The sequence below is a fragment of the Ascaphus truei genome, chromosome 8, assembly GCF_040206685.1.
Source record: "Ascaphus truei isolate aAscTru1 chromosome 8, aAscTru1.hap1, whole genome shotgun sequence".
NCBI lineage: Eukaryota > Metazoa > Chordata > Amphibia > Anura > Ascaphidae > Ascaphus > Ascaphus truei.
Window position 1 is genome coordinate 16,224,821 of NC_134490.1, and position 21,510 is coordinate 16,246,330.

The window sequence follows — 21,510 nt, forward strand, 5'->3', positions numbered from 1 at the left end:
ACAAGCTAATTCACCTGAAATACAATAGCAGATAACTCTATTATATTCTCAGAGAAGAATCCAAATATATATATATAAAGGAAACCAAAAGAGTCATATACAGTATCTGCTGCCCACCCTATTCTCCCTTCACTGAAAAAAAACCCGGTTGTTTTAGAAGCCACAGTACCCAGGATTGATGATGAGCTAAACCAACCGTACACAAAGAAGTTGGCTGCTCTTTCTTTCCACAGTGTACCCTGTGCGTTCTCAGTGAATTACCTACCTGCTTCAGACTTTTTGATTGGCTCTGATCATACAACCTTTCTCTTCTATCTCAATGTAAATGTGTAGGTCTGTAGCGTGCCGTGATACTTTATAGTAGTGCATCAATAGGAGTATTTTTTTAACAAATGGAGCGGTAACAAAGAGGCTACACATATTCCAGAGACATCACAAGTCTTCGTTCAAATGTATAGTGTGACAGTACATATGATGGAGATAAATCTGTTTGTTTTTTTTTGTGTGTAAAACTACATCTATGAAGAACTCTGTTGATAGGAAGTATCATAACCTGCAACAAATCCCCATACACCTTTACATATCTTCTGGACCAATATAACTACTACAGCTCTTCAAATTGCATGTTGCTGCTGCTTCCCCAACGATCATTTATCATCATCATCATCATCAAATAGCCTTGCAAGGATTTGGGCCTGTGAACTTAAGTTGACCTATTTTTTTTTTTGACAACTCAGAAAGCTGTAGTGAGAAAGTTCTGGACATGTGTTGATTACTTTTGGAACTTCTGGAATAGCTTTGATTTCTATGCAGTCTAATGACGCTTTTCATCCTCCGTACAGGTGACGGGGGGCTGGTGATTTATAAGCTTATATCTGGCTCAGATGGGAAGTTTGAGATTGATGAAAGCACCGGCCTACTTACCACCATCGATTACCTAGACTATGAGACTAAAACCACCTATTATATGAATGTGTCAGCCACGGACCAGGCACCCCCTAATAACCGTGGTTTCTGTACCATCTATGTCACCTTGATGAATGAGCCGGATGAGGTGGTTCAGTTTTCCAGCGCTGCCTACGAGGCAGTAATAATAGAGAATATTGCCACGGGTACCGAAGTGGTTCGGGTTCAAGCCCGCTCCATCGATAATCTGAACCAGCTGACCTACAGGTTCGACCAGAACACAAATGCCCAGGCACTGGCACTGTTCAAAATCGATGGAATGACAGTAAGTAGGAATGGATTCGTTGTGTAAATACTATAGCAAGTAAGAGGAATTGTAGTCATATGGTGATAGCACTGATGTGTGAATCCTACTGCTAGATCCTTGTGACTTAAGGACATAGGACGTATTATGCTGGCAACATACTATACGCAGGGAGTGGCAATGCTACAAAACATATAATTATTTAATTCTGTTATGTCTTGTTTTGTGTCACTTGTAATACCACATTCAGCAGCAACACCATAACAACTCACTAACAAGAGAGACCTTTTTCTTTTACCAAGCAGCTTGTTACCTGTTATGTGTGAGCAATAACATAAATGGTGCTATCAGCACTGCATTTAACGGTGCCATCCCACTGTTTTTCTATGGCTTTCTTTTGCAAAGTACAGTAGCTTTAGTTTTTGGTTTTCACCCTGATTGCATAGTTTGTTTCCAAACTGTTTCAATTATTTAAAAACTGTCCAGCAGTTTGTTTTGTGAAAATGTGCTGTGTGTTGCTTATGTCTAAAAAGCTCTTATGTGAACAAGTAAATTTGTTTTGATTAATATTGTAGCTGTTGGCTGTTTTTGGCTGACACTGTTATTTATTACACGGGGTTTCCCAATTCTCTGCTGCATACTTAATTCTGTGCTTCTCTGCTTTTGATGTTGGCATTTATCCTAATCACTGTTTGGGGGTCCGCAGGGTTAAACACAGGTAGTCAGGTCCCACAATAGGGTGATAACAGATAATGAGGTTATAATAGGGGTTGCATTCATACATACACAGGCTCATACATGTATTCACTCATGCATATACACATACATACATACACTGATCGACACTGAGCAGACTGACTCTTCCAGCAGCCGCACTTACAGATAAATTGATGTGGGAGATTCGGTCAGAATCCCAAGTCTACCCATGATTACAGTATGTGACTCTCCCTATCATTTCAGTATGCTTGGTCAGTCTGGACACACCTGATAACATTGTCTCCCAGGAATTTCCCCTGTAATCCAGTGGGTCAGCCTGAGTCTGTCCCCTAGTTCATAACTTTTTCCCTTTTGTGTTATTGTTCTATTCTTGTTTTCCATTCCCATTTGCTATTGCAGTGGTTTAGAAACTTCTCTTCAAAGACTACCAGTCACACCAGGTTTTTTTTTTAGAACTAAGCAATGCACTTGTACACAGCTGAATGTACCTAATTTCCATGTCAATAAAACGTCTGGTGGCTGACTCAAACCAAGTCTACAGGGCCAAAAGGTATGATAACCACATGGCTAGTCTTTTGGCTATTTGCCATTGGTAATGATCAGTGGTCGACAAATCACCAAAAAATCTACTCGCCAAACAAAAAAATCTACACGCCACCTAGTACCACACGTGTGCTGCTTGGCCCAATAGGAGCTCGCCACGATGTTAAATCCACTCGCCCGGGGCGTGCAAATGTATAGGTTTGTCGAACACTGGTAATGATATAACAGAGTAGAACGTGAAGAAAAACGAGCGTGGGTCACAGTCACACTTGAACTTGGAGTGACTTGGCAGGTATAATCATTTTAGTTCTTAATCTGTACATTTGTTTTTTTTTACTGTTTTTATTATTTTTACGTCACAGGGTGTAATAACAGTGAAAGGTCTGGTAGACCGAGAAAAAGGAGAATTTTACGCATTGACAGTGGTAGCAGACGATGGTGGTCCCAAGCAAGACTCTACTGTGGTAAGTTTATTAGGCCAGATGCATTAAAAATGTAATAGCACCATGTGTGATGGTATAAAGGCTACATTCTCTAAATTTGTATAGCTTAAGCAGAAAGGTCCACTCTAGATTTCAAAATATAAAAGTAATACAAAATGTTCATCATTATTATTATTTTCATTATTCATTATTTATAACACGCCAATATATTCTGCAGCGCAGTTCAATAGGGTTTGAGGACGAAAAACAATAAGATAAGAAACATTGACATACATTGTAAGAGTAGGTAAGGATGGCTCTGACCCTAGGCGCTCACAATCTATACGGATGGGTAAGTGGAAACATAGGGTACCGGGGGATAAGGCGGTTGGGGTGTTTCGGATTGTACAGAGCACCTGTGATATCAGCGAATGGCTGAAACCCCTCGGCTGAGTCCCAGCGTCTGCGACGGTTACGGCGCGCGCGGCGCACAGATGGTACGGCCCTCTATTGGGGTCGGCCCCAGTAGCTGCCTGCGCGCCCTGGCACAATGCGCGATGCGCAACCACGTTTTAGCAAAGACAAGAATTTTGTCTTTGCTAGTGGCGACTGAGCCCTGGCTACGGAGCCCTGGCTACATCACTGTGGCGGTTCAGCCACTGAGAGCGAACCAGCCACGTGATGTCATGGCCGTGTCCCCACTATGCCCCCCTCCCCCCATGGTCTTTCCCCCTGCAGCTCCAGCACAGACCACAGATCGCGGCTTTCAACCGTGCACGCGCTATGTGGATACATAGGAGACGAGAAGGTGTGCATTCACTTTTTAAGTTCCGGATTTGCATTAATCATCAAATATTACTGAAGAGGCAAATGTGACCACAGCAGGGTCTTCCAAATCTGTTCCTGTTGTGCAGGGGTGCTTCCTCAACTTCAGTCCTCAAGGGCCCCCAACAGGTCAGGTTAACAGGTCAGCTTTTAGGGATATCCCAGCTTCAGCAACGGTGGTGTAATCAAAATGACTGAACCATTGATTGAGCCACCTGTGCTGAAGAAGGGATATCCTTAAAAGCTGACCTATTGGTGGCCCTTGAGGACTGGAGTCCGTACCGGATTTAGGGGCGGGCTGGCTGGGCACTTGCCCGGGCGCCGACCAAAATGGGCACCAAAACAACCGAGGCCAAGCGTGGTTTCATACCGTCATTAGGCACCCCACCGCATAGTAGTGTTGACCATGCAGACACTATGACACGGCAGGGGCAGGGAGCCTCATGTATGAGAGTGCTGACCTAGTAGACCAGCCTGCGTGCTCTTATACGTGAGGTTCCCCACCGCGTAGTAGTGCTGTTAGTACTGTGCACCGCTGACACTGTACGTGGTGGGGTGCCTCACGTATGGGAGAGAGCATGACATGCACGCACACTCACACAGGACACTCGTCTTGGCAGCCAGGACTCCCGCGGTGCGTCGGAAATGTAAAAACATGTCATGCCTGCTGGTGGCCCCACTGTGTCCTGTGTGTGCGTGTGCTCACAAATGGCGGCGGTGGTAGTCCGGGAAGAGGTTGCTGAAGGCACGCTCCTCCATTTCTGCTTCCCCTCCGAACTGCATTATGCTCAGCCCCTTGGACATGCTAAGAATGTGAAAGAGGCTGAGGATATTGCAGCTCGGAAGGGAAGCGGAGATGGAGGAGCGTGACTTCAGCAACCCCCACTCGGACTAACACCGCCATTTGTGTGCGCGCCCACACAGGACACTCAGCTTGGCCACCAGCAGCCAGGACACATTTGTGCATGGGAAATTTTAAACCGTGTCCCGACTGCTGGTGACCAAGCTGAGTATCCTGTGTGTGTGAGGTCGCTTGCTCGCTCACACCCACAGATGGTGGATACCACCGTGCAAGGTGCCCTGCGACTATGGAGACTAAGAATATTTAAACAAGGTGGTGAGGTGATCTGCTGTGATGGTGGCGACTGCGATGTGACCTGCGGCGCCAAATTTTGTATCTGCCTGGGCGTAATAAAGTCTCGGTCCGGCACTTACTGGAGTTGAGCATCCCTACTGTAGTCTGTCCACAGTTTCAGCCAGTACACACATCATACTCAGAACAACAAAGTGGTAGTTTAAGAGAACATTATATTGAGTATTCCACTTGGAAGCTACCGTGTCACTCTCTGAAGACATTGCGGCTTCCTATTGGCTCATGGGAATGAGGCTTGAATGGCAGCCGGATTGTTTTCCCAGAAGGGACCAGAAACACCTGCACATACAGTACATGCTCAGGAACCCAGTGGTAATCGGGTTGAGCTTGAGCGGGCCCCTGGTTCCGATTTGACCATTGCTTTTTTAATAAATGTTGTCAATGGTGGCAGAGGCCCAACAGAAAAACACTTTCTCAGAGAGTTGCTACATTTCATTTGATACATGAATTATTCCTCCATGCTTTTGTAAAAGAAGAGGGTGAGTTAGAGGAGGCTGACACTAATTACTGATAATTGGTGATCTTTAGTGTATCACAGCTTCAAGGTCACAAAATATTAGTTTAACCTTGTTTTACGATATCATTGAGACACCTCAGCAAGCCAACTGACACAGTAGATCAGGCCTGCACAACTCGTAAAGCGAGAAGGGCCGAACTGCTCCAAGGAAAAAAAAATTGGGCCGCACGGGTAAAATCATCCATCATCATCCATCCTCATCATCTCTCCCCCAGACGCCCTCATCCTCATCCTCTCTCCCCCAGAGCCCCTCATCATCATCCTCATATCTCCCCCAGAACCCCTCATCATCATCCTCATATCTCCCCCAGAACCCCTCACTATCAACCTTTGCGATAATCCCCATCTACCTCTCATACCCCCATCTCTCCCCCTCACCCACACAATACCCCCCTCTGCACCTCCAATCACCCCCCTCTGCACCTCCAATCACCCCCCTCTGCACCTCCAATCACCCCCCTCTGCACCTCCAATCACCCCCTCTGCACCTCCAATCACCCCCCCCCCCGCACCTCCAATCACCCCCCCGCACCTCCAATCACCCACGATGCACCTCACCCCCTGCACCTCACATCACCCCTCCTGCACATCACCTCCACATCACCTCCCCTGCACATCACACCCCCCTGCACATATTCCCCCCATGCACATATTCCCCTCCCCCCCTGCACCTATTCCTCCCCCTGCACATATTAGACCCCCCCGGCACCTATTCCACACCCCCTGCACCTATTCCCCCCCCCTGCACCTATTCCCCCCCCCCTGCACCTATTCCCCCCACCTCACCTCCCCTCCTCCTCCCCTCCACCTCCCCCCCTCCTCCCCTCCACCTCCCCCCCACCTCCCCTACACCTCCCCACCTCAGATCACGGCGGGAATGCGCTCGCTCGCAAGCAGCGGGCACCGGAAGTGCCACACTGCAAGAGCGTGCAGTCTTGAGAGCGGGCTGGGGGGGAGGAAGGGGAGAGCGGGCTCGGCTCGCGGGGGGAGGGAGAGGGGGCTCGGCTCGTGGGGGGAGGGAGAGGGGGCTCGGGGGAGGGAGAGCGGACTCGGGAGGAGGGGGGCGAAAGCTGCCGCGGGCGGGCCGTGTGTTGTGCAGGCCTGCAGTAGATAAATATTTTGTTTTCGACTACGAGATGTAAATGTTTCAATAACATAATAAAAATAAATGAACAGCTCACCAAAAGGAACCCTATTAAAGCAGCTGGTCCCTCACACATTTGAAGAAGGATATTTAACATTATGTTCAACATATTTTGTATGTTTTTATATAAATGATAAAATAAGCATTTAATCCATCAATCGTTAAAATCATAGTAGAATTCACTGATTTCTGGCATATTTTGCTACCCCACAAGAAACCTTATTGCTAGTTCAAGTGAAGGGCCCATAGGGTGTCATCTGTACCAGGAAGGTGTCTTATGAAGGACAGTAGCACAACTTACTAAACCTGGCCATGAATGTCTCACAAGGATGAATTTCAGCAATCTGCAAAAATGACCTGATTTCCTATCTCCCAGCGGTTTAATCACATTTCTAGAAGTGACACTTCTGTTTGATGAGGTTTTTCAACAACCTCCATGTTTTCTATGGTAAGACGGATAAAGGAGAATCTGTTTTTTTATGTAGTGCTGCTATTGTTTGAAGTTTTATGTGAAGAAGAACAACATATACACAATACATGCATTATTTAAAGGCTTGACATCTTTTGTCTATATCCAGGAAACATTGATCTTCTGAGAACCTGTTTATTAAAGTCCTCAGAGAAATAGGCCAACGCGTCCCACCATGTGGATCAATTGTTACTCATATTGAGTTTTCACAACTAGGAATCTAAATAATATCATTTTATCTTTGTTTGTTGTTTTTCTTTTTGTAATGCTCACTGATCATCAACAGAAGGTAAATACGTTTTTGCATCCGTGTGTTCTTCTTTCTGGGATTTTCCATGTCTTCCCAACTAGTGGTTTCCATGTCTTTTAAATCGCCTCTTGTTGTACTCCTTAGGCTCGGTCCCCAGTGGCCACGGCAGGTCGCGCGACGCACAAAAGACACACCCGTCTATGGGGCAAGCCCCAGTCGGTGTGTGCGCTGCGCTCACAAGGCGCAGTGCGCGACCGCTTTGGCCAACAGTCAAGAATTTTGTCTTTTGGCGCGGCGACCGAGCATTGGCCACATCACGGCGAACAGCCAATGAGGGCGAACCAGCCGCATGATGTCATGGCCGCGCCACGCCTGCCCCGCCCCCCCCCCCCCCGACCCCTGTTGGGTCACCTGCTCGCCACTCAAAGCACAAACACAGGTCGCGGCTGAAACGGGTGCACGCACCGCCAGACGCTCAAGCGCGCGCGCAGCCGTGACCACTGGGGCCGTAGCATAATAGCTGTACCTTTAATTCTTCTAATTCTTCTTAGAATAGTGCCCTTAATTCTTCTGAGGTCGTCTTTCCTCATTATCATTGTAAATGTGTAGGTTTTTTTTTACTTTTCTTAATTGTAATTTTTTTGATTTGTTTCCCATTCTCATGTTCGATAAAATAGTGTTTGGGTCAAAATGGTCACTGCTGGTATTTTCTAAAACCCTGTTTTATAACTCCGGACTGATCGCTGCAGCTATGGAAAGTGCAGTATACTACATGCTTTGTTCTCAGAGAGTGCAGCACCTGCAAGGATTCTTTCTACTATATAAGAGTGCAGGTGTAGCCTATTGTCCCAGTCTGTTCTCTGCCATGTGCCCTAACAAAACCAATCTGCATTTTATTTGTTATGATATTTGTTATATAGCTTTTTCAAAGGCCATTTGATCTAACTTTTCAAAGCTAACAGGCACACCTTAAAGCAGCAATACTTCATCCCCACTTTTTCTCATATTTGTACATGTAAAGCGTGTGACAATTTATCATTCTACATTCTTACCTCAGCTGGCAATCGTTTGGTGATTCTGTTATAAATCTGTCGACATCCTGATTGTGTGCCTAACTAAATGGCCGCCATTCCGTTTCAATCCATCCTTCAATCAGTGTAACTCAGCAGCTACAATGTATCCTGATATTACCATGGCTATTGACTATTATTACAATTTACAGTTTAAACTGCTGGGAACATTGGCAACAAATTATCACAAACCGGAAAGTATTACAAAGATCTTGCATTGCATCAAAGGATGCTCAGTATATTAAAACTCAGTAAAAAAATGGCATTAAAGGTTGAATTCAAAAATTAAAAAACACAGTCATTAGCTAATACTATAGAACTGATTTATTTAAAAAAACATAAGATTTCACATGTTTTGCCGCTTTCATTTATTAAACACATATATCAACTGTAAGAGGAGGTGTATGTCTGAGAGCTTCTGTATGAAAAGCATGTTGGGGCCGTTTTGAATGTTTTTTGTTTCAGAAAAGCCATATTCTGACAGTTTGCGCTAAAAAAAGATTGTGTCATCATCAGCCTTGAATATAGAAACCAGAATGCCATGCATGGCATGTAAAATAATTGTGTATTGTGCATTCAATGCTAGCTTTAGTATCAGTTCTATGCTGCTCTCCCTGTGTATCTGCGTCGTACAGCAGTTTATAGGGTTTTTATACCTGAGGCATAGGAAAAGGCGTAGCTTTCTCACACAGGGCCCTGTCCTAACCTCTGTAAAGGAAACCATTGTGCTGAAAGTTTAAATGTGTTGCCCTTTATTCTACTAGGTCATCGGGGTCCAACAAATTAAATCATTCACCCCATACAAGGGCAATGTGAGAACGCCAGCAGCCTGCAAGCTCCCAAAAGAATAATAGTAGAAGAGGTGACAATAAGCCTCCCATGAACTACAATTAATGACAAACAATAACAGAGTCCCCTATATCCCCACGGACAATCCCACGCTTCCTTTAGGATGTTGTTATAATGAGTGGGGCAGATCCACCTTCCTCTCTAAGGGTTTGTCCTTCCTTAGACTTAGTTATAGATTACTTCTCCCGTCTCTTGATAATGTGCGAATTATAACACCATTTCCTGCCATTAACACAACAACAGACATTTCAAAAAAGTGCAGTATGTTGATCTGATTTGATGACTTGCACCTGGATGCAGCATGTGATTAACCATTGTGCACCCGAATGGATTAGCACTAGGTTACCATGCAATATGTTACAGGTCTGTCTTGCAACAAAGGGACTCTATGCTGCGTATGGAAGTAACAGGCACATTCACTACCTTGGAGTGTCATTACTCATTACGTAACACGTGCTACAATTAGCAAAAAGGCACATTCGTAAGAATAAAATGTCAGTCCTACTCTGATCTAACATCAACAATACAAAAAGGAATGCCGGCACTCAAGAATGAGGCAAAATGAGGGTACTTACGTAGCTGCCGGTGCTCTGCTTCAAAAGGAGTCCAAGGGTCCCAATGGATGCATAGGTGAGCAGAGGGAGACACAGGCACACGGACTTAAGCAAAAAGGCTTTAATGTGCCAATAATAGACCAACGTTTCGGCAGCGTCACGCTGCCTTTGTCAATGTTAGGGCTGATCTAACATCAAACCTTCAACGTCAACACTGTATTAATACTTGGCTAATACCCTGTGCTTCAGCTCTGTATTAATACTTGGGTACGATGTTCTTCAGAGATCCTAGCATAAGTAACTATACTTTAGTATTCTTCTGTGCGTTTGTTGTTCATTCTGTGCCTTCTTTTTCTTTATTGCATAGTACCTATACTCCAGCAGGATATTATTTTCTATTTTTGTTTTCAAGGATTGTTGCCTAATGACATTGTTATCAACTTGTGATGAACTGTTGTCCATTCTGCTGTGTGTGGAATTAATGCATAATGAATAAACTAGAACTAGTGTAGATCCCAAATTAGGAGAGATTGTAAAGGGTTATGGGGATCCTTATAAACTGATACACCAGGCTCCTTAGTTAATGATGCACCAGGATCCTTATAAACTGATACACCAGGCTCCTTAGTTAATGATGCACCAGGATCCTTATAAACTGATACACCAGGCTCCTTAGTTAATGATGCACCAGGATCCTTATAAACTGATGCACCAGAATCCTTATAAACTGATGCACCAGGCTCCTTATAAACTGATACATCAGACTCCTTAGTTAATGATGCACCAGGATCCTTATAAATTGACATACCATGCTTCATATAAACTGATACACCATGCTCCATCTAAACTGATACACCAGACTCCATCTAAACTGATACACCAGGCTCCTTAGTTAATGATGCACCAGGATCCATGTTTACTGATACACCATGCTCCATGCAAACTGATACACCAGGCTTAATTATATGCAAATTATATCAAGGAGTGGTTTATTTTGATTTTGAGATCCTTTCCAAGGAACATAAGTAGTACAGTACATAACGTTTAAATTAAGCAGCATGTTAATATATGTCACCTTGCATGAATAATTAATATAATTAACTGAGACTTCTAAATTGAAAAGCAGGCAGGGCTTAACCTCGAAAGGTAGATATCAGGTTAACTTTAAAATGTAATAGCTGACCAGTGGATTGCAGAATTTAACTTGTGCAAAAGTCAACAGATCCATTTGATTCTGCAGGTATCTATTACTATCCTGGATGAGAATGATAACAGCCCCAAGTTTGATGCAACATCTGAATCAGTTGTTAACGTGGCAGAGGACTGTCCCACGGGGAAAAGAGTAGCTTTAGTCCTGGCCAGAGATCCTGATGCTGGAAACAATGGCCTGGTGAGAATTCTGGAGTTTGGCCGAAGCAAGCAAAATGCTACATTCTTTTCAACAATTGCCATTACTTCAACTAATGGATTTATGAATGTCAACTTGATTTTAATGTAATCATTCTTTTGCATGATTGGAACATTTTGAAATTGTATGTCAAAGATTTGGAATTAAGTCTTGTAAACTCTTTAATATTATTCTTTACTTGGTACATATCTAAAATATGACAACAGGTCTTTATTGAGTACATTGCAAATAATAGAAGCCAGGGTTGCTCAACTCCAGCCCTCAAGACCCCCCAGCACGGTCAGGTTTTAAGGATAGCCCAGCTAGTGCTCAGGTGGCTCAATCAGTTGCCCAGTTGAAGACTGAGCCACTGATTGAGCCACCTGTGCTGAAGCTGGGCTATCCTTAAAACCTGACCTTGCTGGGGGGGGGGGGGGTCTTGAGGACTGGAGTTGAGCCCCACTAGTATAAACCACTAAGTGGACATAGTATTTTAACCCCTTTAGTGTTGGAGGCGTTACGTCTTTAGTTCGCCAGTGTATCTAGACCAGCTGACCAGGATTATACTGGCCAGTTGGCCTCCAGTAATGTCTTATTCAGAGAGATTCTAAATTCTGGTTTTATTAACAAAGTCTGGATTGTGAAACTAAATAAAATTGTGTAAATTAAAGCTAAATAGGTGCATTATATATATATATATATATATATATATATATTATATTATATTATATATATACATTCATTTCTCCACTGCTTATAGAGTTTATGCGGAGGGATTCACGGAGATCTAATAGCGTTTACTGCCATTGATTTATATGGAAGTAAACGATGACTGAGCTACCATACACACTACCAGAGCTTCGTGAATCCTCCCCTATATATAGGAATATATATATAGGAATATAGGGGGGGGGGGATCGACAAAGTCAATGGCAGTAAACGCTGTTAGATCTCCGTGAATCCCTCCACATAAACATTATAAGAAGTGGAGAAATGTAATCTTTGTCTTCTCCCACTCGCTATAGTACCTGTACATCCTTAGACTGTAACATACGCTGCTGCACCTTATTGATTGTCGTCTTCTTCCCATCTCTCTTCGTGCCACCGCTCTTCTTCTTCCCATGTCACGCTGTTATTTGAATGAATCTGTTACAGGTGACGTTCTCACTAACCGCAGGAAACGTAGGTGGGCTCTTTGAGATCCGCACCACAAACAACACCTACGGAGAAATGTTTTTGATAAAAACGTTGGACAGGGAATTACAAGATCAATATTCACTGAAGGTAATTCAGACAAGGAGAACCCAACAAACTCAGGTTTATGATGTCAAGGCAATTGCTTAAAGGAGCCATTTATTTATTTTTTAACATAGGTTTGGAGTAGGGGGTCTCCGGAGCTGAACCCCATACATTTCAGCTCTGGAGTCTCCCTGCTTCCCGAGATACAAACCTCCAAAGGGGGTGCCGGTATCTCGGCAAAGTTTAAAGCTCCCGCGTTACGCGGGCCAATAGGAAGCCGATGACGTCACAGCTTCCTATTGGCTCGCAGAGCACCGAAGCTTTGAAAGGACGCTATTATGTGAACCCTGCTAGCCGAGTAGTGACTACTGGCGCGCCCTAAGGAGGTATGTATCTCCGGAAGCAGGGAGTGTCCGGAGCTGAAATGAATGGGGTTTAGCTCCAGATGCCCCCTGCTTCAGTCCTATGTAAAATAAAATGCATGCTTGTATTGCCTCTTTAATGCAGCAGTTCCTCGTTTTTAAGAACAAACATTTTTTTACCTAAATCAGAGCAGGCCCTCTCAGCTGCTCGCAGGTGAGTACACCCTGGTTCCTGAGACTTTTAAAATGTCTTTATTGTGTCGGTTTTGATACAAAGAAACTTAAAATACTGCAACAGACTACAAGCGTAGCCCCAGAGACACCCAACAGAAAGCCATGGCGTCATGTCCTGATGAAGTTGAAGCTTTTTATTGGCCCACCCTAGTCAGCCCTGACCCTGCGGCCATTTAGCATTCTCCCGGCCCATACTCAAGCAAAGCTTAGAACAGGAGTGGCCAACTCCAGTCCCCAAAGTTTTCAGGATATCGCTGCTTCAGCACAGGTGGCTCAATCAGACCTGATCAAACCTGACCAGGTGGTGGCCCTTGAAGACTGAAGTTAGCCCACCCGTGTCTTAGAATATCACAGCGTTTCTACAGAATTAAATGGTGAGGTTGCCGCACAATATGACAGTATCCCGGGCATACTTCAAAAAAGGAAACAGTTCAACCGGCTACATCTGTAAATCAAAACTGTGAAAGAAGGTACAGAAGTGTACACTCTGAGCAGTGCGAGCATGTTCTTTTGCGGGGCATCTTACCAGGTCCGGCACAGCATCTCCTCAAAGGACACTGCATCACGGCAACATGCAGCATCACATTGTCATGGCAACTCGGCGCCATGCGGAGTCACGTGCTGGCAATGCGACACCATTTGACGTCGCGGTGTCAAGATAACGAGACGCTGCAGAAGGAGATGCCACCGGACAGGTAAGAGACAGTTGCAGAGACCCAGCGCTCTACCCGTCAATCCGTTTCATTGTTGTGGGGAAGAGCGCGGGGCCTCTAAGCGCAGGGCTTGGTGCAGGGGCACCGACAGCAGCCATCAACCCGGCCCTGTCCCTGAGTATGCTTCTGCCCTTTTAACTGCAAGATTCTACCCAGTGAATTCCAGTTAGATAGTGGGACATTTTCACCTGCTCATTTATAACACATATATCTGATTGCCAATATTTGGAGGCAGGAAGGAATTTCTTTTTCCCCTTATGAGATGTCGTTAGATGATATCTCGCTGGGGTTTTGTGTTTGCCTTCCTCTGGATCAATACACTGTAAGCACGGCTATAGGATAAAGTATCTGTCGTCTAAGTTTAGCATAGGTTGAACTTGATGGACGCATGTCTTTTTTCAACCTTATCTACGATGTAACTATGTAACAATTGTTGCTTACCTTTAGGTCCAGGCCTCTGACAGTGGCTCCCCGCCTCGAAGAACAGAGCACACATTAACAGTGAATGTCCTTGATGTTAATGACAATCCTCCTGTCATTAGTAGCCCATTTGGCTACAACATCAGTGTTTATGAGGTACAGTGGCCTATTAATTTTTCTGAAGACTGTGTACTTTAGAAATCATTAGTACAACTTTTTTAACAGTAGCTCAAGATGGCCAAGAAAACTCTACATAAAATATCAGAAACAACAACAGAGTATTACTTGGTTGAGCCTTTTATTTATTTATTCCAATATGTTGTGCAAAGTGGGTTTCAATATTGTTTTACAAAAGCTTCATATATGTGAACTAAGCTGCACCTCTGAATGACTCAAACTTGATAAAATGGTAAAAAATAATATAGCAAAAATTGACACACGGTGAGTGCTCATTTGCATGTCATTACCCAGAATCCCTGGCTGCAGTGGAAGCATTGTATGCTAAGAGCTAATGGGGAAAGGCAGGCTGCAGACCTGTCTGAGACGTGAATGTGCTCACACGTGTTTTTATTTGCTAAAAAAGAATGACAATTCCATTGCTCCACCCCCTCCCCCCCCCCCCGAAATGCATCAATAACCCCTTTGCTATATACACATATCAGAATAACAAGTATTGATACAGTAGGAAGCACACATTTACCTTGAATAGCTTGGGAGTTAAAGTTCTAGTAGTCACATTGGTTTTGGAGACATATAGATTTGTAACATTTTAATATATATTTGAACGGACCAGCAGGAAAGGTCTTCATAGATGTAATGCAGTATATAGAGGTTCTGACTCCTCACATATCTCTTCTGTATTGAACACACTCAGTAGAGACCTGTTAGGTTTTGGATGTGCGCTCTGTTATACTTCTGAGCGATTTAGTTTGTCCATTAAAACGTGTATCACAACTTACAGTCATCCTACATGTGGTGTCATAAGTAAAAGTAATGTATCTATCTTCATTGCCTGTTGTACCATTAAAAACGTATGAAATGAAATACAGTATATCCTAGAACAGAGCAATGATTACTCTGAGAATTTACAGATAAATCAAAATTAGATTTCTTTCTCAATGTATTTTTCCTTGTAAAATATGTTCCATATAAATAAATGTCCTGTATGCTCTCTGTTTCCTTTCTGTCTGCTGACTCCAGAATGTTGGAGGTGGGACATCTGTGATTCGGGTCCGAGCTACAGACCGAGACACCGGCCTAAATAGCGTCCTCTCTTTCTACATCACTCAAGGCAATGAGGACCTCACTTTCCGCATGGATAGACTTACTGGTGAGATCGCTACCAGGCCATCCCCCCCTGACCGTGAGAGGCAAAGCTTCTATGGACTAGTGGTCACTGTGGAGGATGAAGGAAACCCTGCCCTCTCCGTAAGTATCCTACAGATGGTAATCGCCGAGATAGCCAGTAAGTGGAAATAACCAGGGGTGCCCTGGATCTTAAAGGAGAATTTTTTTTGCAAAACCATCAAAACGTTCACTGAAGAATGTGAATGTATTTCTGTAAAAGAAAAGCCTAATTTGTTGTGGCATATCTGAAACAGATGGGAGCCAAACCCTCTCTTCTTGTGCTGGACATGCCACAATAAATTAGCATTTTATCTTACAGAAGGTGGCAGATGCTTCTCTGTTGTTAAGGACTGCAATATTTCTGACATGACTAACAGAAGTGACATTTTAATGGAAAGTGTGCATGGCCAATAGTCTGGAACTATGCTTGTGGACACAGTGGTTTATAAAAGTATAATGTAATAAAGAGAGTAAATGAGTACTTCACTATTAGGCGCTACCTTTTTTATTTGGAGTAACAATTGATATTATAAGAGAAGCTTTTGAGAGTTCTCTCTTCCTCGTGTCAAGCAATACTCAGTACTGTGGTGAAGCGAGAGAACGCTCGAAAGCTTGTCTTATACAGTAATATCAATTGTTAGTCCAAATAAAAAAGAGATCATCTAATACTGAAGTACTCATTTACTCTGCACCTACATTGCTATTTCTAATTAATATAATAGAGAGATTGTTATGTACAAAGGTGCCATTAGCAATATAATCAATCAACTTGAAATACTAATGCTCCACAAAGAATGAACCAATACACCGAGGTGTCCATTGAAATCCCTTTAGTCCTGTTGTGTAGCAGGATGTTTCCAAATCATTTTCTTCATAATGCACACGTGTGAGCTCCGCCCTGCAGCTGTTTGTGAGGTTCGAGGCAGGGTGGGTGGGTGTTTCCTCACCTTATTTTGGTTTCATTAGACATTGATGTCCTGTATGTGATTGGGATTCCACCATTACTTTGCTCTAGCTGCCTCTCCACGCCCCGTCAGTGCTTGTTCTGAGCTGATAAACCCTTCAGTTTGTATAATACCTGTTGTTCATTTACCCCACATATTGTAATACATTGTTTTCAGTTAAAATAACCCAGGAAAAACTTTTAAGAAGCCACATCACAAATTACTGTATATAGAAACTATGACCTACAGTAGATCCCCAAAACGGGGGTACCTGTATGAATGGAAGTAAATTTGTACTGAAGCCTAACACTCTTTTTTGGATCTGAGCCCATATGAGATCTTAAAGAATAGCAACACAGAAGATGGAGACACATAGATGTACAGTAGTTGCAAAAATGTGCTGAAGTTTACTTGAATATTACATTTCATGGACACAGCCCCTTCCTCAGACAATGCCACAGGAAGGGGCTGTATCCCCAAAACGTTAGATATTTGTCTGCTTAAGCATGAAGTAAACGTCAGCACATTTTTGCAATTACTGTACATCTGTGTGCCTCCATCGTGTTTGCTGCTGTAATATATATCTATATATATATATATCCCTCTACTTGGAATATATGGGCATTGCTGGGCTTGTTTGCACCAGGAATTCTGCAATTGGAGGGCCTCTGTATACCTGTATATTGCTGAGGTCTTAAAAAACTCTTTCTTTGGTAACTTTAAATAAAAGTATTGTTCCTCTATAGCGATAACAAAACAGATCAGAATAAAGATTAATCTTATGCACAGTATATGAATTTATGTATATATGAGATCTATTTTTATTCCTGTGCTTATGGGAGAATTTTGTATAAACACCCCCCCCCGTATAGTATATTGACATATACATATTTATATATGTACGGTACATACTATATACTATATGAGGGTGTTTTTATAAAAAAAATATTCTCCCATATGCACAGTTACAAACTGCTTCTTAAATGAATACATTGATGATTTTTTGAAAAGTACCATATGGTAACCAGCACCGTAGCAAGTGGCGGCTTTACATGAAATGATGTCTAATTTGTGGTTGGTAGTATTCACCCCAAGAAAATGTGGTGTTTTGATGTCGCTACATATATTTTGTGTTTGTGTGTCATGTGGAGAGGTGTTCAAATGTATCTCTGAGCAATGTGTGTCAGACGCGGGGTTTTGCTATTACTGTTAGATCACAAATTTAGCAAAGTACATAGAAAAAGGACCTAAAGTGGCCAGCGATTCATTTGCAAAAAATGCAAAAGCCCAGCACAATCTTAATTCTTTAACAATCATTAGGAAATTGCTTGTTTTTCAAAAGTTTATTGATTTCACTAACAAATTGATTGTGCACCTGCGATATTCACTGGAACATTGTGCATATAGTCCCAAAATGAACTAAAATGTGTTTGTACAGTTATCATTTTTGGAAGGCAAAGACAGAACACAAATGAAACGATAGCTAATATTAACAATAACTTCTTTGGCATTTAATTGGAATCTGAGCACTGGCTCTCTAAGGCGTTTATACCGGTATAGTACATACAATGTATTCTTCTCCTTGTAGAAATCTATATACTACTACTGTAGTGCTGTGATGATATGCAGAATATATGACAAGTGCCCCAAAAATGCAATTTGGCATTAAACTGATGCATGGAGATTCATTTGTAACATGAGGTTGTTTTTGTCAATGTATAAGAACACTTAACTCCAATGTTGCCATCTTTTGTGAACAAATGGGTTTTCAAGTAGGTATACAGATCAGTAGCAGGATTCATGAAGGGAATAGCTTGACCTGCATTTCGTCATTATTTTTCTCCATTGAACGATAAATGTCTGAGGTTAAATGTATAAAGTTAGGTAATCAGGTTCCTGACATATGAACATAAAGAAGCAATTACTGTTTTTATTGGCTTGCTTTAGTGGTTTGTCTGCTTCCTACACAGACCTCTCAATAGAAATAAAATGCTAATCTAAAGAGTAATGCATAGCAATCCATATCTAACCCGTCTGTAGTTTGATCTAGTGATAGAGATACCGGTGTCTGGATACAGAAATGGAAAAATAAGGCGGGTTTGATGGATCCACTTGTGTTATTTTATATCACACAGTTACATTAGAAAAGAAACATATACGTATGTTGACTTCCCATCTGTGGCCAGTATGGAGGTATCTATAACCCCACTTGGGTTTAAACCAAACAGCAAAATTATTGCCTTTAGAGTGAGCAGAAAAGTAATTGGGGATGCCCCCTTCAGTAGCTATTGTATGCAATGAACTGCACCACACCCTTCATATGACATTAACTTTTTTTTTATTAATGAGTTCCTAAAGTGCAGAGCAGAGGCACATTGTCTTGGTAATGGAAATATTCTTAGCGCTGACTCGAATCAAGAGCTTCACCTCTTCCAGTTATCACAGGGGCTCCAGGACATGCCCCTTATACTCTGGAAGGAAATGTTTGACTTATTTCAGTAAAAGGTACTTCATAGAATAGCTGAAGAAGTTACTCTACACGTTGGCTTGGCCTCAAAACTAAAAACAGGAAACCACTAACATAGTATTATTAAGACAGAACTAAACAATGAGGACATTTAATAAAGGAAGTTGAGCTGACAGTGTTATTGTGTGCATGTGTTGGTTTTTTTTTTTTGTTTTTTTTTTTTTAACTTGGTGATAACCTTAATGGTTTATAAACCAATGTACTTGTATTGTCACTGCATGTTTCAGATTGTAAACTGTTCATAAAACAACTTAAAAAGTGCAAACCAAACTAGACTGTAATATTAAATATATATTAATAACCCAATAAATGTGACACATGTGTAATTGTGTATAAATGTACATACAGTGTATAAATAAGCCCACAGTACCAGATGCTGCAAAACTGTTTCAAGAAACCCGCTTTAAGATTGCAACATAGAAATAGCAAGTTTTAGCGCAAACTGGACTGGGGTATATACTGTATGACTTAATGGTGAGATTACCAGTGCTGTGATAAGTCAAATACATGGAACGGACAAACAACACAGAAGGAAAGGAAACAGACTCACACTTTCCCCACTGCACAAAAGCAGTGAGTGCTTTCATGGCGCACTCGTACCCACTCCAGACACATCCTGAGCTCCAAAGCAACATACCGCCCCTACAGCAGCAGCAGCACAACAGCAGCACAGCAGCAATAATAATACAAATATATGATATTGTACTGATTGGCACGATAGCAATTTTACTGTGTCCAGGGTAAATAGAGGTCCGTTAAATCTGGGCTACTAACGTATTGTTATCTAAATAGTCATAATGATGATTGAGCCACCTGTGCTGAAGCAGGGATAGCCTGAAAACCTGACCTGTTGGAGACCCTTGACGACTGGTGAGGCCACCCCTCTGGAGTAGGGACTGCATTAACTCTTTACTAGACCATAGGGGCCAGCTGGCAGAGGTTGATCCTGCCTACCTGACCTTGGGCTACGAAGGAATTATTATTTGTGATAGTTGCATTTCGTTACTATGCTGGTTTTTGGGAGGCCAGGGGTGGGGGTGTATTTTTCTGTTGACCCTTTTAATGTAGCAGGGGTACCCCAGTCATTCCTTTGGAATACACTGATAGCCCCTCTGCCATCAAAGGGGTTACATCTCTTTGCTACCAGAGGATACTTTAAAGGGTATTAAATCACCATATGGTTGAAAAGATTTCTATGTACATGTTATTCATGAATATATCAATCATAGGGAACAGAATGTTAAATGGACAATAATATTGAACTTTTTTTTGTAAATATTATCGCCCACTTGACGATCTTTAGTGAATCGCAACCAAAGAGGTTTGTAATGACTACGCATGGGAATTCAGTATGACTGACCACAACGGTGCTTGAAATGATGTAAATAGGTCATGTTTATTGTTCTGTTCTTGACATCTGACAGGGTAATGTATCAGCGACATCCAGCTGCAAAACTGGAACAAATAATACTTACTAACTGTATAAAAGCTTGCAATAAATAAATAAATAATTGGATTTCTTCTTTGATACATGTGCAGTTTATGACCCTGTATTTGATGTGTTCACCATCCATTGAAGCAGTAATACTTCCTAAATTATTTTATTAAAGCCGCTAGGCCGTGCTTAGGCTGCGGTCCCAGTGACTGCCACAGAGCACGCCTCGGCGTGTGCTGTGCGTACAAGCACCGGCCCCCCCAGTCACTCAGGGCCGAGAACATGCGTTGGCGCACATTCAGCAGCCGTGCTGTACTGCAAGATTCCACACACACAAAAAAATAGTGTGTGGAACTTGCGACGGAGCCGTGGCCACGCCCCCCCCCCCGGCGGTTCAGCCAATGAGGGCGAACCAGCCGTGTGAGGTCATGGCCACGCCCCCTCAAACCCCCCCCCCGCCACGCCCCCTCCCGTCGCAACCTCTCCCTCCCAGGAATGCGTGTGCGGGTGCAGCGCTGTGCACACGCCGCCCCCCCCCCCACCTTCGCCGGGCACGCGTGCACTGGGATCGCCTTATAGTTCTGGCGACAGCGACACAACGTCACGTTAAAATACATGCATTGCCGCTGTCGCGTGCGCTTATAGTAAGCACGACGTGATGGAGCGACGGCTTGGTCGCGATCGCTGGAAGTCATCTCAATTTGATTTTTCCAGCGACCGTAGCCTGACATCGCCGGCGCCGGCACTATAAGCGTAGCCTATGTCCTCCGGGGTAAACTATGCTATTCTTAGTTCTGGGCACACTGATATAATTACCGGTTTAGTTACTGATGTTCTCTGAGGGGATTTAAATCAGAATAGGACTATTAGACGCAGCCGTTTCGCCACAGAAATTTATCCGCCGCCAAGGGATACTTGGCAGCAACAGTTAAACAGCTTGCCGTTTCGGCCCGAGGTAAGTGACTAGTGTTAGGATTAGGGGTTAATGCAGTGTTTTTCAGCCAAGTTTCCTAGGAACCCTTGGGTTCCCCGAGCATCCCTAATGGGTCCCCTGTAATTTTCTGGTCATTTGAAAATTGTATCAAATACAGAAGAATTTACAATGCATCGAATCTCAGACACGTTATTAGAGCGGGTTGGGGGTTCCTTACAATGCATCTGATCTCAGACGCGCTATTA

The 21,510-nt window shown here is 43.1% G+C and overlaps 1 protein-coding gene across 5 annotated transcripts in view; it reads left to right on the plus strand.

Moving 5' to 3' along the window:
- Positions 1-21,510, plus strand: part of CDH23 (cadherin related 23) — a 653,830-nt gene that overhangs the window by 495,168 nt on the left and 137,152 nt on the right. For all 5 annotated transcript variants that reach the window (XM_075610599.1, XM_075610600.1, XM_075610601.1 and 2 more), the window contains 6 exons: positions 843-1,231; positions 2,833-2,934; positions 10,964-11,113; positions 12,266-12,394; positions 14,106-14,234; positions 15,279-15,506. In XM_075610599.1, the coding sequence (XP_075466714.1) occupies positions 843-1,231; positions 2,833-2,934; positions 10,964-11,113; positions 12,266-12,394; positions 14,106-14,234; positions 15,279-15,506 (1,127 nt within the window). The remainder of the gene's footprint in view (positions 1-842; positions 1,232-2,832; positions 2,935-10,963; positions 11,114-12,265; positions 12,395-14,105; positions 14,235-15,278; positions 15,507-21,510) is intronic.